This window comes from Pithys albifrons, chromosome 15 (assembly GCF_047495875.1).
Source record: "Pithys albifrons albifrons isolate INPA30051 chromosome 15, PitAlb_v1, whole genome shotgun sequence".
NCBI classification, from domain to species: Eukaryota; Metazoa; Chordata; class Aves; order Passeriformes; family Thamnophilidae; genus Pithys; species Pithys albifrons.
This window is the reverse complement of record NC_092472.1, coordinates 8,488,017-8,505,995: the sequence shown is the minus strand read 5'-3', so window position 1 is coordinate 8,505,995 and position 17,979 is coordinate 8,488,017. Positions and strand designations below refer to the sequence as shown.

The 17,979-nt window shown below is 50.0% G+C and overlaps 1 protein-coding gene across 3 annotated transcripts in view; it reads left to right on the top strand.

Annotated features, from left to right (window-relative positions):
• ARHGAP26 (Rho GTPase activating protein 26) overlaps window positions 1-14,522 on the top strand; it is a 112,265-nt gene extending 97,743 nt beyond the window's left edge. Inside the window, exons 21-23 of one of the 3 annotated variants that reach the window (XM_071569831.1) lie at window positions 8,254-8,364; window positions 10,957-11,048; window positions 12,924-14,522. In XM_071569831.1, the coding sequence (XP_071425932.1) occupies window positions 8,254-8,364; window positions 10,957-11,048; window positions 12,924-13,012 (292 nt within the window). In that variant the 3' untranslated portion in view covers window positions 13,013-14,522. The other 2 variants (XM_071569832.1, XM_071569833.1) reach the window with 2 other exon arrangements.
• Window positions 14,523-17,979: the final 3,457 nt, after the last annotated feature.

The window sequence follows — 17,979 nt, the reverse complement described above, 5'->3', positions numbered from 1 at the left end:
TGGGACATAGTCAGGAGCACAGGAACAGCCGCCAGTTCCCCACCTGCCCTCGCACGCTGGCACTGCTCCCACTCCCAGCTCCGCACCGCGCCTCTGCAGGGAGTGAGCGATCCACAGGCGTCCAGCAGGGAGGGTGTCCCGGCTCCTGTAGCCAGCAGTGGAAAAGGCACTGATGGGAGGAAGGAGCAGTGTTTCATCTGTTGTTGTTGCCTGCACCAGCACTTGGAAAAACATGAGCACCAATGTCTGTGACCCCTGTGGAGGAGAGGAAAATCCCTCTGGATTCTGATCACACCAGCTGGGGGTGGGAGTGGGGAGAGGGGAGGGAGGTGTGGGCATGGAAAGGGCTGCCTGCTCCAAACAGTGCTCAAAGCTTGCACTAGAGACTCTGTGGGAATCCTGAGAAGCAAGGAAATTTTTTTTTTTGCCACAAATGTGCTCTGAGGGCTGGAGCCCCTATGCTTTGGAGACAGGCTGGAAGCTGGGGCTGTTCACCTGGAGAAGTGAAGGCTCTGGGAACACCTTAAAGCCTTTTCCAGTTCCTAAAAGGGCTCCAGGATAGCTGGAGAGGGACTTTGGACAAACTCCTGAGTGACGGGACAAGGGGGAATGGCTTCCCACTGACAGAAGGCAGAGTTATGTGGGATATTGGGAAGAAATTCTTCCCTGTGAGGGTGGTGAGGCCCTGGCACCGTAGCCTAGAGAAGTTGTGGCTGCCCCATCCCTGGAAATGTTCAAGGCCAGGTTGGATGGGGCTTGGAGTAACCTGAGATAGTGGAAGGTGTCCTTGCCCGTGACAGGAGAGTAGAACTGGATGGTCTCTAAGGCCCCTTCCAACCCCTGCTTGAGCAGGAGGTTGTGATAGAGATCTTCAGGGGAACTTTGGGCACAGCAGTGGGTGCAGCACAGGGAGATTTGGGAGAGTACGAGGAATAAGAAGTGAAAAAACAACCAACTAAAAGAAGTTAATTCAATTTATTAATCTTTGCTGTATTGTATTACTGGGGAGGGTTCTCCAAGCTTGATGGCAGAGAGAGGAATTGAGGCTGGGCCAGTAAACTGGAAGGGTTGTGGTACTCACACCTCCTGTCTGGGCTGCACTGGGAGGGGATATGTGACTGGAGGAGGAGGAGAGTTCTGCTGGTGAGAGCTGCTGAGGCAAAAATGTTATTATAAAATTTGGTGTTTTCAAGTGAAAAAAATATGAAAAAAGAAAAAACAGAACAAAACAAAAATGGGGTTTTTTTGATAAATTCGATCAGATTGGATCATTTCAGTATTGCAGTTGTTGGGTTTTGCAGTGAAATGCCCCGCTCAGCTCTCGTAACTGATGTTTGCAGAGAGCTGAAAAGCAAAGCAGCACAAGGCCAAACAAACAAAAGGAAATCAGGGAAATCAAGTAAATGCAGAAAATTATTATGCAGTGGCTTTACTCATCTGTTATTCTTGAATCACCTTCTTAGGCCCAAATAATCCCCATTGTTTTTCCCACTGTGTGTGCCCTACGTGGGCAGGTGTTGGCTCCTTACGCTGCGGGGAGAATATTTGCATGGTAAAAAATGAGAGTTCGAGTTTGTGGTGCTGATTAGGCTTAAATAAACTATCTTTGTTTTCTGCTAGGATTTGAGCCTGGAAATGGCCTTCCATCAAATTATGCAAGGAATATTCCTTAGCCAGGAATGAAATTTTTATGGTGGGGAGTAGCTGTTCTGGTCATTTCCAGAAATTACTTAAAAAGTAAAGGGAACTTTTCTCCCTTTGGAAAGTTGACAATACCAGCTTGCGGGAAGGGTTGTTGCTGTCATCCTGAAATCCCTGCCCTCCTTGGGTGCTTGCTTGGATGGGTTTTCCTTTGGGGCTCATGTGAGACCCTGAGAGCGCCTTGGGCAGAGCAGTCGGCTCCCAACATCTCTTCCCTTGGGCATTCCTCCTGGCTCCCTGCAGCAGAATGGCTCTGCCAGCCAAAGGGAGGCTTGTTTTGGGGAAATAAAGACCAAATCCTCTCACCCTGCACCCAAAGCTGGACTCCCAGAGCAGTGCTGCAGGGCTGGTCCTGACAGAGCCTCGGGAAGGGGGTCAGGGCTGTCCTCCCCTAGTGCAGGGGGATGGTGGCTGGCAGCAGGGACAGCATCGTTCAGTACTGGTCACCTTCCCTGCAGGTCCCCCTCAGCCACAGACCTCAGGTCTGAGCTTCTGGCAGACCTGGCTGGGCAGGGACATGGGACCACATGGTGCACAGGGTGTGTTTGGCTCAAATACTTGATCCTACCAACCTCCCCAGCTGATCTGGGAGCTGTGATCCCATAGGGACTTTAATTTCCTTTATTTTCCAAAAATCCCATATGGTTTGTTGGGGTGGCAGATGGGATAGTTTTTTCAGGGAGGGTGTAAGATAGCAGTGCATTGAATGCCAGAGAGAATGAGAGATTTCTGGAGGGCTGTTGAGTTCCGCTTAATTGCGAACACAATTTGTTGGTGACTAATGCACCCAGACTGGCAGAATTACCTCATGTTAGAAGCTGCAGCACGATGGAGAAGCTGTGACTAAGATGCTGGCTCCTGATTTACAAACACTTCCCTCCTAAACTGCCAGTTTGGCTTCCTACTGCCACATTACAACTTTTCTATTAATAATTAAGAGCTTTAACACAGTTTGAAAGCACTCAGTTCAACATCAAACCCTCCAGCTTGATTTTGAGTCTGCTGAGAGCCTTTTGGGCAGAGAAGAAGAGGGAGGAGCGTATTGATGGAGCAGAAAATACAGCTGCTGAGCAAATGGTGGAGTGAGGCAGAACATGTCCCTCTGTCCTGCTCAGGTGAGACCCCACCTGCAGTGCTGCCTCCAGCTCGGGGGTCCCCAGCACAGGAGGGACATGGACCTGTTGGAGCAAGTCCAGAGAAGGCCACCAAGTTCATTAGAGGGATGGAGCAGCTCTGCTATGAGGAAAGGGCGAGAGAATTGGGATTGTTCAGCCTGGAAAAAGAGAAGCCTTTGGGGTGACCTAATTGCCTCTTCCAGTCCCTGAAGGAAGCCTGTAGTAAAGATGGAGAAACATTATTTACAAGAAGTTACAGGGCAAGGGGGAATGGCTTCCCACTGACAGAGGGCACGGTTAGATGGGATATTAGATAAAAATTCCTCCCTGTGAGGGTGATGAGGCTCTGACACGGGTTGCCCAGAGAAGCTGTGGCTGCCCCATCCCTGGAAGTGTTCAAGGCCGGGTTGGCCGGGGCTTGGAGCAACGTGGTCTAGTGGAAGGTGTCCCTGCATATGGCAAGGTGATGAAACAGGGTGAGCTTTCACGTCCCTTCCAACCCAGGCCATTCTGTGACTCTGTATCACGTCCAAGTTGGGTTCTGGGAAGGACCCCAAGCCCCATTAGTGTGGACCTGTGGTTGCCTCCGTTCCCCTGACCTGCCTGTCCCACCTACAGTGCTGGTCCCATGTAAGAGCAGTGATTGGTGGGTTGGAACTTTCTGGTGACACCAGTAATTCTCTGTTATAATTGAGTTGTGCAGCTATTAATGAAATACTGTTCCATGCTAAGATGTTATGATGCTCCCATCACCTGGATCTGACCTGCTGGGGAGACACCTGTGCTGACACCATGCTGGTCCTGCAAACTTCCTTCCTGCAGTGCCTCCAATGCTTACTCATGCTGAAAACACATTCATTGCTGACTCCTTGCTTATTCACTCACTTTCTCCGGCGTTAACAGCAGGCTCTAAGCTCCATGCCAGAATACTGTACCAAACGAGCGCAGTCATCACATCCCTCTGCACCATCAAGCATCATCCGGCTGTGTTTGGAAATGGGAATACCTATTAAGTGGGACAACAACTCCAGCTCTCCTTCCCAAAGTCAGAACTCGTCCCTGTCTCTCTCTTATTCAAGTGGAAAAGCTTTTAGATGGTTTATGAAATGACTAAAGCAGGGAAATATTTCTACATGTGGGAAATAAGCCAAGCAGCAAAGTGACAAGACAAACCCATGTGCTGGGTGTCATCAGGATTGCAGAGACACATGCCCATGTTACTGGAAAGAAGATCCTGTAATCTGTGCTTATGGAGATGGGGAACTGGTAAATGGAGATGTGGGGAAGGTCCGCACTGAAGAATCAGAGCTTTTTTTGGACCAGGTTGGTCAAGAGATGCTGATCACAGGGCATTTTAGCTGCTTATTTCCCTAAGTGTGTCATTTTTTCCACCCAAAGGGCCATGCAGCAAGATAGCTTCTGAGAGAATAACTCTGGAGAGAGTTTATAATTTTTCTTGTGTTAAAGTACCAGAGGAAGAGTCCTGCCAGTCTGGAGCCCTGTGAGCTGGTAGCCAGGTATGGGATGGTGTGTCCCTGACCTACAGTGCAATCAGTGCCCAGGAGCTGCTTTCTAGAGCCCATCCATCTGCTCCTGGTTTTGCTAGGACCTGCAGCATAGCATGAGCTCCACCCAAGGCTGCCTCCCATTTCATTTAGGCAACAGAGCCATGTTTGCTGGGAAGTGCAGTCTTGTCCTTTTTTCAGCAGAATTGAAGTGTCCTGGCATTACATAAAGCTGTAATTTTTTTCTTGTTATCTTTGAGAAGAACCTTATGTTCTGGAACTTTGTTGTATAGGAACAGATCAGGGAGTAAAGGGCTGGGTGGTCCTTGATGTATTATGCTGCATTCAGGTACTGATCATGTCAGAAAGGGAATATTGTTGTTTTTCTTGATGTGATTTCATGAAAGGGCTTTAATCCATCAGTAGGCTCTGCCCATCCATAGCTGTGAGATGTTCTGTGTCAGAAATAGCCCTGAGTTCCACAAAAATAAACAACAAGTTGTAAACATGTTTGAAGTGGAAACGATGTCCTCTCAGCCAGGAGAACAAAGCAGCAGAAGTTGTCTGGAAACCCACTGAGAACCACCCTTCAGAGCTGCACATGCCTTGAGGGCCTGAGCTGGGTGAGGAGAGCGAGGCAACTGGGGCAGGTGGATTGATAAGGAAGAGGAATGAAAGAGGCAGGTTATGAAAACAGGTTAGAAAAGGGTTTTTTTTTAGCTACAGCAAAGTCTTGAAGCAAGAGTTACTGCTTTTTTTCATGTGTTTGTGCAGCAAACTAAATACCTGCATAGGGAAGGCAATGTGTACAGCAGGCATAGGAAGCAGGGAGAAGGATTTAGCACCAAATTCATTTCTAGTTACAGTGTTTGCTGGAAGAGTGGGATTTCCAGAGGGGTACATGGAGTGGAAGGTGCAGGTGCCCCTGCAGAGGCTGTGGCACATTGCCCTCCTCACCCTGCCTGTGCCTGGCAGAGGGCCCTTCCCGCAGGGTCACAGTTGCTGCTTCCGAGAGCACAGATGGACCAGCAGGAAAAGCAAGAGCCTCGGGATGCTTTGGGCTACAGACTCATGGAGTTCCCTTGGCAGAGTCTGCTAGGGAAAAGTCCATTCCCACCTTGGAAGACTAATTTGAGCCACTTCTTTGTTTCCTGCTTCTGGTGGTTTTTTTGGTTCTCAGCAATTTTCTCTGTTTTGTTTCTACTGTGCACCCAACAGGAAGAGCCCTTCGCAAAGCCCTCTCGAGTAAGAAGAAGGAAAAAAAAAGTCCAGAGGACATTTGCTGCCTGCAGGCAGCAGCCAGCACTTCCCCCCAGCCTCTCACCACCTCTGCTCTTTCCATGAGAAACAAAGGAAATTGGATCCTACAAGAAAAACGTTTTCCAAAATGCCAGAGACCTTGGGATAGTCTGCTTGCTCACGTGCACTGACATCTTCGAGACAGGACTTGGGTCTTGCAGTTACATAAGCTCAGAAAGGTGATACTCAAGCAGCATCTTGAAAATAAATACCTGTGTTTCATGGAAGGGAGATGAACCCTTTGTGTGCATCATACCCCCAAAGTCTGTAAGTGCTGAGGTGCAGCTCAGGTGGGTTCTGAAGTATCCGTGGGTTCTCCTCAAGGAAATGTGCTGGAAGGACTTAGCAGAGCTGCACAGGAGCAGGTTGGTCAACACAGGATCACGTTCATCTCTTCTGTGAGCAACCTGGTGGGAACAGTGATCTGCACACCAGTCAGTTAACAGTTCTCTTCACTGGTTTGGTGGGCATAGAGAGTGTTTGCTTTCCCACGAAGGATCCAAAGACAAAATCCAAAATCCCACTCCAAATTATTGATAACTTCTTAGGCAGAGGCTGGCCTGAGTGCCAGTGCTTGCTCTCAGGTTTTTTTACCCAACATTGCAGAGATACTTCTGAAAATCCTGCTGATTGCATTCCCTGCTGCCATTAGTGAGGCAGGCACGCAGTTGTGTAGCGATGACAGAGTGACTTTAGGGCAAGTGAGAGCTGCATTCTTTTGACATGATTTCATCTCAAAATGCATTGGGAATTTCTAGTCCTGGAGCTCTGTGCAGCTGAATTTTCCTTGTATCGTGCAGTGAGGAGGACCAGGGTCAGTGGTGGAGGTGGTGGCTGTGCCATCACTGGCACACCCAGCAGGATGTCACGATGGCCATCCCAGTGAGGTGTCCTCCTGCACCCCGAGGCCTCTGCCTGCAGCCATAGTGGGTGCAGTGGCAGGAGGGCTGGGGGATGTGGGTGGCCACTCTTGGTGGGTCAAGCCCAACCATGTATCGGCTCATCGCCTCTCCAAGTTCCACCTTGCCAGGCTCCTCTTGGAGAAGGGAATTGCCATGCCATCTGTTTACAAGAACTGATGCTTGAAGGGTTCATTTTACCAGTTTGGGATGACTTGGTGGTCTTGGTGGCATCTCCTGTTTAGAGGTGGGAATAGATGGAGTACCTGGTAAGTACCAACGGCTGTCAGGGTAATCGGTCATTTTTCAAGAGATGGACAGTTTTGATGATAAAAAATGCAAAAGCATTGTTCTTAAATAGTGGTGATTATTAGCAGAAAAGACTGGAGTTGGACAAAGGGTTGAACTTGATGATCTTGGAGGTCTTTTCCAACCCAATCAATTCTATGATTCTGTGAACATTTTGAGGATCTCTGGTTATAGCCCTTCTGGAAGCATTTCCTGTTTCCCAGCCCCTGGCGCTGCACTGTTGTATCCCATTTCTGTACACATGTAATCCTCTGACATAATAAAGGTGTTGCCTGTAATTCTAGAGGGAATCCATCAGTGTCTGTTCAATCCAGTGACACAGCTCCTGCAAGGCATAAAGCCAAGAGTTTGGCCTTAAGCAGAGATGGTCCAATTTCCAGGGGGAAAGTGTCTGTGTCATAAATATCCCTCCATGGTGGCAGCCAGAGGACACTATGGAAGGTTAAATTGTTGGTCTGAACTCCTTCTGCAGGACTGAGGTTCTCCCACATATTCTGAAGCCCCTATTCCCTGTATCCTTTCCCTCTCCCTCTGGAGGTCACAGCTCAGGAACAGGGATGAGGATGTCCTGGGGGTTGCTGGTGAGTCATTCCCACCTCATCACAGACCTGTGTGACCAGAGGTACTGTCCCTCTCTCAAGATAAAAACATAAACCATGATGCTTTTACAAAACTTCCTGCTTTTACAGAAGCATTTGCAGTGGAGAGAGGATTTTCTGGTGTTTTATCAGGGATGAAGTTCATACTCTGAATTGGACAGGAATACCAATGAGTTACTAAGCATAGAAACAGTAGATGAATCAGAGTCAAATTGGTATTTTAGTACAGTAATTGCTTTTGGTGATCCTGAGAATGACCTGAATCACACAGTTTTGAAGGAACCAAACACTTCTGTGTGCATTTACCAGTTCAGTAACTTAATTCAGACTCCCTTGACAGCTGTGTCTTGAAACAAAGTTGTTTGCATGAGAGGGAGAAAAGAATTCTGCAATGTAAAATGTGGAAAACAAAATCAATGACATTTTTATAGCACTGAATGCATGAGCACTGCAGTGAGTGACATACAGAGCGGGTGGAGGCTGCTCACAGGCATCATTAATGTCCAGAAATACCAGCAGCGATTTCTGGCATCACTGGGGGAAATACAAGGCAGGTAAGTGGCTAGGCTGCCAGCAGCAAGACCCTCCTCAGCAGATGGGGCAATGAAGCAGGGGTTCATTTGAAGATCCAGCTCTTGTTGTCCAGAGAAATGCAGATCTGGCCTTGAAACACTTCCCAAGGTCTTGGCACTTCATTTCGTAGCTGTGTCTCATGCTCTGAATATTCCCAAGGCACTTGCTATCGTCGGTTGTCGTCTCACTGTCTCTCGGTTGCTGTTTGTTGCTGTGGTTGCACGTTGATAAGGTCTCTGGTTATGTCTTGCAGCCCTCAGAATCCAAGCCCAACGTCACCCCTCTCACCATCCTGGCCCATGTTCTCCGCGCCATCAAGTCCTATGCCCACCTCCTCTACGTCCAGCGACTCATCCCCCATCAGGTCTGTTGCACAATTCACTTGGCTTTTTGTTGCTTCTGCTGTTTCTGTTTACTTTCCCCAGTTTCCCCACTTCACTCCCCTTTCCCTTTGCATCCTGCTCAAAACCCTGCAACACAGCTGTCTGCACTCAGCAAGAGAGGACCTTTCAAACCCTCCTGCCCCAGGAGAGACCCTTTAAATCCCCCTGGGCCTTCAGGGATGTCATGCTCAGACAAGCAGGAGCTGGTGCTCACAGGTCGTGGCTGCAGTGCCTGGTGTTGCTGCCATTCTTGGTGGTTTTCCCTGGCTACTTCAACTCCTGCCTTGGCTTTGCTCTGCTCTACAAAGGTAAGAAGTGTACTACAAGGAGTAAAGAGCCTTTGGAAAGCACAGTCATCCCTCATTTTCTGGCCACTGCCTCATCTGTGATCTGAGGAGGATGAAGGACATGGGGCAGCACAGACATTTGCTGCTCACTCTCCATGTCTGTGTGCTTGGGCATTTCTGGAGCAAATTGGTCCTGCAAGTTGCAGATGGACCAGCAGAGGATTCCCAGTGGCCCCTGGAAGAGTGGGTCAGGCTGTGCTGTGTGGTGCCCCGTGGAGTCCTCCATGCCTCCTGGGGTGCCAGGAGTGGGTGCTGTGTGGGGGTCCTGTTCCCTTGGCACTGGCGATGCCGTCATGCCAGGGCTGCACTGTGGACACAGGACCCAAGGGACTCTCTGTTTGGGAAGGCCAGGAAGTGTCACCACTGGGCTGTGTGTTGGGTGCCCTTGGATGGGATTTCTGCTGTCTGAGCCCACCCTGGCACAGTGGAGCAAGAGGCTGTTGCCATTCCCGGTGGATCATGACTCCCAGCCCTTGGCAGGCACAGGGCCAGGGCACCAGTCCCTGCACGTGGGAAATGTGACAGACCTCTCTGGTGGTTCCAGGTACAGGCTAAAAGCTCTTTCCACACACCTGCAGCCACACAGATGCTGCTGGCACAGGGCTGTGCATCTGCAGAGGCTGCCAGTGTGTGATGCCCTGTGAGCAGCCTTCCTCCTCAGGAACAGGCTCAGCATCCCCCAACTGTCCACAGAAGGGTGGATGGGTGACACTCTGGAGTGCCATGCTGGCCTTGGGCCGTGTTTGGAGGCAAGAACCCAATGGGAGCAACCACCAGGATTCAGTGTTTTGGTCTCTGAAAGCCCCTGGTGTGGCTGGGCACAATGATAGCCAGAGAGCAGACAGTGGGCAAGGGTCACTGGAGACTGGAGTGCAAGGGTTTTTTTTTGGGGGAAAACCAACAATTTGAATAATTCAAGGTAGCAAGCCTGCAAATACCTTCTGTCTTTCATCTGATGATCTCTTAAGCATTCCATATGAGTGGTGCCTCCCTTGGCAGTGAAGGACCCTCTGGAGTGGGAGGATTGTTTGCCCATCCTGGGTTTTAAGTGTTTGGGAGCTGCTTGTGTCAGGCAGCTGGAATTTGGAGAGGAAAGACCTCCATTTCAGGGCTCTCTTCACAGCAAAGCCAAAACCATTTCCAGCTCCCCTGGTTTGGGGTTTGGTGTGAAGGGGAACTGTTTTTGCCTCAAGGCACTGCTGCTTCCCTGGGCTTACTCAGAACTCTGCAGAAGTTCAAGTCCTTGGAAAGATAAAAGCTGGTGAAACTACTGACCTGAGAATGGTGACGCCTTGTTCCCCACCCCATCAGCTCCTGGGGGCACTTCCATCATTTCTCTTGGCCATGTCCCAGCTGAGCAGCCTGTGGAGTGCTGGATAGGGCCAGCTGGTGGGGTGGCCCAGTGCCTGGGCAGGTTGGCACTGTCACCATCACCGTCACCATCACTGTCACCATAGCCTGGCAATGTCCCAGCTTTCTGTCAGCCTTGCTCCAGCCCAAACCCAGGAGGTTCCAGGTGTGGGGACAGCTTTGTGTGCCTCTGTTTTGCTGGGGGGGATCCTGTGGTCCCTTGTTTTCCCCTGCTCTGTCAGTGGATCACTTCATTCCCAGCTCTCTCTGCTCCAATTCCCTCCCCCACAGCGTGGACACGCTGACACTTCCAGCATTATCTAATGGCTGTTAAAATCATTTTTACCTTCAGGTACAGTCTCTAAAGAAGTGCAGCAAATTCTTCATGGACCTGCTTGGTTTTCTGTTTTGAAATACCTTTCCCTGAGTGCTAATTTTGTCTTGAGAAGTCTTGTGGTTGCAGCTGCACCCAGGAGTCACGGCTTTGGCAGAGTGGCCCCTTTGCTCTGTGCCAGCCTCTTGTTGGTGATGGCCCCTCACAGACTCACAGAACATTCCAGCCCCAGCCCAGTGCCTGGAGCTCTCCTGGGAACCTGGGCTTGGCCTGCTGTTGTGTGGGCACCAGTGTGGGCTCTTGTCCTGACAGTGCCAGCTGGGCTCAGGTTGGGATTTACCTTGTGGTGAAATGTGGCTCATCCTTAAGAATCTTCAGCCTCCTCCGGGCGCTTTCTTGTGCTTCTCCTGAGCAATGTCGCCATGGGACCTCACAGAGCAGCAGAGGCCTTTGGATCCCTCTTCAACAAGCATGTGATCCCCCTGGGCACAGCAGGGGTGCTGGTCTGTCTGGCTGTACCAATCTCTGCCCTCTCTTTGCAGCTCCCCCCTGCGCAAAGCTCGCGCACTCTACGCCTGCAAAGCTGAGCACGACTCAGAGCTCTCCTTCACGGCTGGCACCGTGTTTGACAATGGTGAGTCCTGGGGCTGCAGGGGCACATGGGCTCATTTTTCAATGCAGCATTCAGGATGTGGTTCCTGGTGTGCTGGGCAAGTGGGATGGTGAGAGCTGCGCCCGGTGCCACTGACAGAGCGAGGTGGTGTGACTGTGCCATGGCCCTCCTGTGGGTACAGACTGTTCATCTGAGTTCAAGGAAGAACCTGGTAAGCTGGGACTGCCCCAGTGCTTGTCATACACAGAGCCATTCCTGGAGGGCTTCGGGGTAGGGCAGGTTAGATTCCAGGTATCAGCACCAGAAATATTCTGTGCAGTTGCTGTAATGTTTCATGCAGGAGATGGAAAAATATCATGTGCTTTGTCCTTCTGGATACTGGAATAGGTGGACTTTGCATAGTCAGAGACCACAATAATGAACACAGATTTTTCTGTTTCCTGCACCAAGTGTCTGTGCCCCATGGAACTGAGCAGCTCTGGCTTAGTTAAAATCCCAGTGTAAAGAAAAGTAGTTCTTGGCTTTTATATGTTAAGCACTGTCATTGGGGAAGCTGCTACCACAGGCACGGATTTCGCCCTGGGATATAGAGAATACAGCAGAAAGGGGAAGAGAATGAATGCATGTGAATTAAAGACAACCTTTCATCTAAGCAGCTCCTTAGTTATCTAATAAATAAACATGGTCTCCCCTTTGAGAGCCCGTGGGAATCAGAGCAGCTCAAAGGGGAATTAGGAGGGGAACAAGTTTGAATTAAATACATTATGTTTGCTGATAAAAGTCAATGGATTATTCAAGGGAAAATGTACACAGCCTGTTCCAGTCACTCAGCAGCGCAGCCGAGGCTCACGTTGGCTGGAGTTGGAACCAGTGTGTTGGTGGGAGTCTTGCTGTGATCAAGGGGCTTTACGAACGCCAGCAAAGGCAAACAAATCTTGGAAATACTTCAAGACAGGTTCTAGTTTGACTTTAAGCTTCATGGCCAAGCAGCAGCTCAGTCCAGCTGTGATATTGGGGTACTGCTGCCCACACTGAGCAACACCAACATGGTCAGTAACAGGAAATTTGAGAGCTCCAGTTAACTTGTGTCTTGTGCAGGTGATTCCAGATGAGGCATGAACAGTCAGACCTGCAGAGTCACAGGAGGCTGGGGCAGCTCTGGAACATTGACTTCTCACCATTATTGTGGAAGGTGGAGGGGATATTCCTCTGCCTTCATCAAAGCAACCCTGGCCTGGCTCCTGCAAAATCAACACATTTTCAGGAGTTGATTAAATAAAGAAAGGCTTTTGAGTACTGATCAGGTTTCTGGTTGCACACAATCAGATTGCAGGGTTTGCTTTCCCGCCGGGAGCATTTGCTAATGCAATTTCCCTCCCAGACTGGGCTGAGGCCAAGCCGGGATGCGCAGGGTTACAGAGATGGAGTTAACCACATGATGGAGTTAACCATGTTGTCTCCAACCTCAAAGAGATTGTAGCCCAAATCTGCAGGAAGTTTTGAACCCTCATTTTTATCCCAAATGCTTCACTTTCCCCAGCCCAGCAGCCCCAGGTAGTATCTGGACACGTCATCTGCAGCCGAGCGCGTGGCTCACTCGGTCCTGCAGCAAGATTCACTTGGGGAAGGAGAGGCTGAGGAGTCCTATGGGAGAGCAGGCACAGACAGAGCACTTCAGCTGTCTGAGCCCTTGGTGTGTTCACAGATTCACAGAATGGTTTGGGTTGGAAGGGACCCTAAAGCTCATTTTTAACTCTCTTAGTTTTCCATTCTTAAAAATAAATGCAAATTAAAGGTCTAACTTTCTTCCAAGAGCAGCTTCAACAGTGGCAGCACACAAGGAGCAAGAGCCCCAGTCCTCTCCTGTACTGACCTGCCCTTTCCTTCTCTCCTCAGTTCACCCATCCCAGGAGCCTGGCTGGCTGGAAGGGACCCTCAATGGCAAGACAGGATTGATCCCTGAGAACTATGTGGAGTTCTTATAACTGTGGGTGTGCACAGCATCACTGATGAGTGTTCCATGGTATCCATGGTGGAGTCCTGCAGGCCCCTGTGTGACATGGGGTGAGGACTTCCCTGTGCCCACTGTGATGGATGTTTCTGTGGATCATGTCATGCTCCTCTCCCTCCTGGTGAGCACCAGAGCTGTGTGGGAGCAGTCCTTGGGAGATGGAGAGATGCCTGAAGCCACAGCCCAGTGATGAGAAAACCAGCAAAGGGACAGCTCCACGCTGCAGCCAAGTGCTCTGAGGGGTTGAGCCTGCAGACTGTGAATGGAACCAGAGCCCCTGAGCCGGGTGTTTCTCACAGCAGGACCATCTCCTGGCTGCATGGAGTGTCAGCGAGGGCCAAGGAGCCCCAACCCACCAGTGTCCTCGCCAAGGACTGGCTGGCAGCAAGTCCTGTGCTCCCAGCTCCTTTTTCCGCATTCCAACCAGCCTAAGCAACACTCTCCATGCTGCCAAGGAGCACCCAGCTGTTCTTGGGGGCAGGGAAAGGGGTGAGGTGCTTTTGGCTGATACCAAACCCCAGGCTGGGGCTGCAGCAGTGGTTTGAGGGGGCTGAGCCCCCCATGGTGACTGGGGCAGCCCCAGTGAACGACCACCCTTCTTGTGCCACCATGGTGCTGGGTCTTGCAGGCAAGAGCAAACCCTGGGTGGGTTCTGGGGGAACTTGGGGCTGGCAGGGCTTGGCATGGCAGAGCAAGCATATTTTGGACCAAACCTCTCAAACTCTTTGTTTTAAAGATTTCCATTTTTGTGAGGTAAACCTCAGTGCTGGGTGAGGTGAGCAGACTGTGCCAGCCTTCCTGGTGCAGCCCCAGACCAACTCCACTCCTGTTGTTTGGCTGCTTGGTACTTCCCAATTCCCATTGCACAAACACATCCATGCTCCCAGCATTGCCCAGGCTGCTGATGTGCCGTGTTGGAGCTCCATCTGCCACTCTACAGCACTATTTTTTAGGCATCTCCTTGCTTGCAGCCTGGCGTGTCGCCTGTCCGTGCCAAGTCTGTGCAGTGCTGCTTGTGCAAGGTGAATCATTTCCATCCTCAGAGAGCATTTGCTGTTGGTGTGGCCAGCCTGGGGTCTGTGGAGAGCAAAAGACAAGCCCTTCAGCTCCACCTGCCCTCAGAGGATGCTCCTGCCTCCGTGGACACACTGTGTGGACTCGGCGGAGCAAGTGTGCAAATCCCTCGTCATTCCAGGTTATTTTTAAAGGGGAAGGAAGAAGGAGCCCTGTTTGACTGCAAAGCCAGGATATTGAGAGCTTGAATTCTTATATTTTATAAAACAAAGTCTCAAAAGCACCTCCAGCCTGTGGTGGTGAGTCTCGTGCTGAAACGCCGCTGACACTGCCCTGGGGATGGCTGTTGTGGCTTTTTGTAATAATTTTAAAGACTCTGAGTGACTGAATTGCTGTATGTGTCACTTTTTACTTTTGAAAGAATTAATGTATAAATAGAGTATCTTAAAATATTATGAGGGAAAGATCTATATTTGATATTTTTAGAAGAGTTGTAATGAGAGAAGCGAAGGACATTTGAAACCAGTTACAGAGACGCTCCCAAACTCCCTGGTCCCCCTTACCCCCTCCAGCCTTGGGCTGCTGCTTTGTCCACTCTGTTGTGTCACTGAGAGAGGAGGGAGCTGAAATTTTAGCCCTCTTTACATTTCTTCCACAGTAATTATACTTCCTGGGCTGTTGTCTTGAGGGGGGGGAAAAAAAAGAGGAAAAAGTTGATAATTTTTTTCCTGCTTTCCAAGGTGGGTGGCACAGCATTTTCCCACAGGATCACACCCCAGCCCCTCAAGGGATGCTCTGGGTTGCTCACCTCTCTGATGTGATTTAGTCAGGGGTTAAAGTCCCACAGCTGCCCGGTGGTCTCTTCTCTGAGGTGTTGGATGAGGAGGGTGACAGGTTTGTAGGGATAAAAGCCAGCGTTTCACTGACATGTTGGTGGTTCATGTCCATCCTTGGATTAAATAGTCAACATTTGTGCCATTTCTTGGTTTTCCTGAAGCTGAGGATGGGGCCAGTCTTCCAGCCCTGGCATCAGATGGGGCTGGGCTTTATCCTGCCTCGGCATCACTCCAGGCTGCGGCCGGTGCCGGGACCTTGGGGCTGCTTGAAGCTGGCACTGGCCCTGCCTGGAGTGGGTGTACAAAAACCCCTTCCCGAAGGGTAGGAGAGGGATGGGAAGGAGTAATGGAATGGATTTTTTTAAAAAGATTTCATTTGTCATCACTATTTGCGTGTGTTTGGGACTGTCCCATTCAGAGCTGCTCTTCCACCACCCCTCCTGACTTCATGGGATGCTGCTGGAGCAGAGAGTGCTGTGGATGAATGGGAATTGCAAACATGCCAAAAACACTCCAAAAGGCATTATTTAGAGACATGGTATTTAAGGGCCTGTTTAGCAATGCTGTGTGAGCACCAGCACAGCCCACCCAGTGCCAGGAGGCTGCTGCCAGCCGTGTCCCCACAAAACCTTTCCATGCAGTGTCCCCCTTTGGCTCCTCAGATGCTCTTGTACTCTTAGATAGGAGTAAATTCCTTTTCTAAGGCACTTGAGAGCTTTTGGATGTGCTACCTAGAGAGTTTCTGGGAACAAAAGTCCCACGCAGACATATTTATGAGATGTCTCCTGCAGGAAAGGGAAATCAAGCTGAAGCAGAAGTTATTGCTCTTACAGGAGCGCCAGTGGAATATTTTTTTTTAATTAAAACTTTCCAAAAAGAAAAATTTGGCTGGAACGCTTACTAAATGTTCCCATTTTGGACCAGCTTTAGTAGTGTCGTAAACATCAGTTTATTCCAAGAGAAATTAAAGATAGGAAATACTTTTCTAAAACAGCCTGACAGGGCTTTTGATGCTTAATATTAAAATCATTAGTCAAAATGATGTGAAAGCTGGGTGGTGGCATTGCCAATGGGCAGAGCCTCTCCCGTGGTCCCTGGCCTGTCATTTCAGGCATTAAACAAACAAAAAAAGAGATGGTGCAATAATATCTGTTGGAACTGACATCAGATGAGTCTCACAGCACAGCCCTGCCATGTTTCAGGTCAATGGCACAAGTCTCACAAGTTGGCCATGGCCAGGCCACCATGGGCCAGCCTTGATCCCAGTGTCCCAGTGGCCACTGACACACATGGCATTTCTCAGGTCCTCACAGGCCTGTGATAGGGCTGCCCTTGTCTCTTTACTGATTTTTTTAAGTTTTGAAGCAGGAAATGAAGCATCTGGGATGGTTTGAGAGTACTCAGGCTACTGCCAGTGCTACTGTCACACCTCCCAGTGCCCTGCTGGGGCCTCTGGGTCGTGTGGAGTGGCTTGTGGTTGGATTTGGGTTAGATCAGATTGGTTCTGGGATTGTGTTGGGTTGGGTTTGCAGTGGATTTGGGGTGGGTTGCATTCAAACTGGGTTTGGTTTGGTGTTGGGTAGCACTTGAATTGGGTTGGATTTGGGTTGGGATTAGTTTGGGTTAGATTGTGGATGGATTAGTTGAGTTGGACTGGGTTTGACATTGGGTGGTGGTTGGGTTTGGGTTGGGATTGAGTTGGGTTGAGTTGGGTTTGGTATTGGGTTGTGGTTGGATTGGATTTGTTGGATTGGATTGGGTTGGATTTGGGTTGCAGTTGGATTGGGATTGGGTTGGATGCTTTTTCCTTGGTGCATCTTGAGGACGTTTCCTCTTGTCCTGTTGCTGGTTGCTTGGAAGAAGAGGCCAAACCCCCAGCTTGCTGACACCAGTTCAGCACATCGGTGGACCAGGTGGGTCTGTAGTCAAGGGAATAATTTACCTGCACAAACCCAGAGCCCAGTGATGGAGGGACGTGGTGTTTTATCAGCGAGCGTGTGGTATTTTAATTATTCTAACGAACCAGAAACCTCAAAGCAATTATAGTTTATACCATTTGGGCTAATTCAAAATTTTAGCTTTTGGGAAATAAAGATTAAAAGCAAAGGGTTTTTTTAAGAAATAGCTGTTTAAGGCTCTATTCTCTGGGTGAGGAGCTGATTGTTTGCAGATGAGTTTGGCAAAGCAGCTGGTAATTTAGCACAACGCTGATGGCTCACGAGGTAGCACCTACCTATTACTTATTGCAAATCCTCCCTTCTGCTAATGAAGCTTATTCTGCTTCTAAACCTCAGACAAAAGGGTCTAGAAAATCACACCTGGGCTCTAAACTCACTGACGCACGCAGGAAGGGGAAAAATCTGCAGCAGCCGGGTGCCCTGGAGACAAGCCGTGGGCTTGGATTAGGAGGGGATGGCAGAATAGGGTCTGGAGGTGGGAGTGAGGCGGAGTTTGAACAAACCCGTCTCCACAAGGAGATTTCTATGTCCCTGCTGCTGTGGGTCCATCTGTTTGGGAGCCCCCCATAATGCTCGTCACCGCCTGCCTGCTGCTCCCCCCTCCCTGCCCTGCACTGCACTGAAGTCCAGCTGTTACCCTGGGCAATCAGATTATTAAACATCTGTGGGTTGGTCAGAGCTTTCCTTCACAACCACCTGTGGGTGAAGAGTGGTGGAGGAGGGATGGGCAATGAGAGAGGCTCTGGCAATGAGCCCCAGAAGGGCTGGAATGTGGGAATAAAGGAACCCTTGATGTGAGCATCTCCCTGACACAGGGCTGGAAGGGACCTTAAAAACCATCTTTTTCTACCCCTTCCATGGGCAGGGACACCTTCCACTAGATCAGGTTGCTCCAAGCCCTGTCCAGCCTGGTCCTGAACGCTTCCAAGAATGGGTCAGTCACAGCTTCCCTGGACAGCAGTGCCATTCTCCCTCAGGGGAGAATTTATTCTCAACATCCCATCTAACCCTGCTGTCAGTCAGTGTGATGCCATTTCCCCTTGTCCTGTCGCTCCGTGTCCTTGTCCAAAGCCCTCTCCACAAACACACCTAAAGGTAAGTTCTCTGGGCTGCCCAGGGTGGTTCCTCCTGCT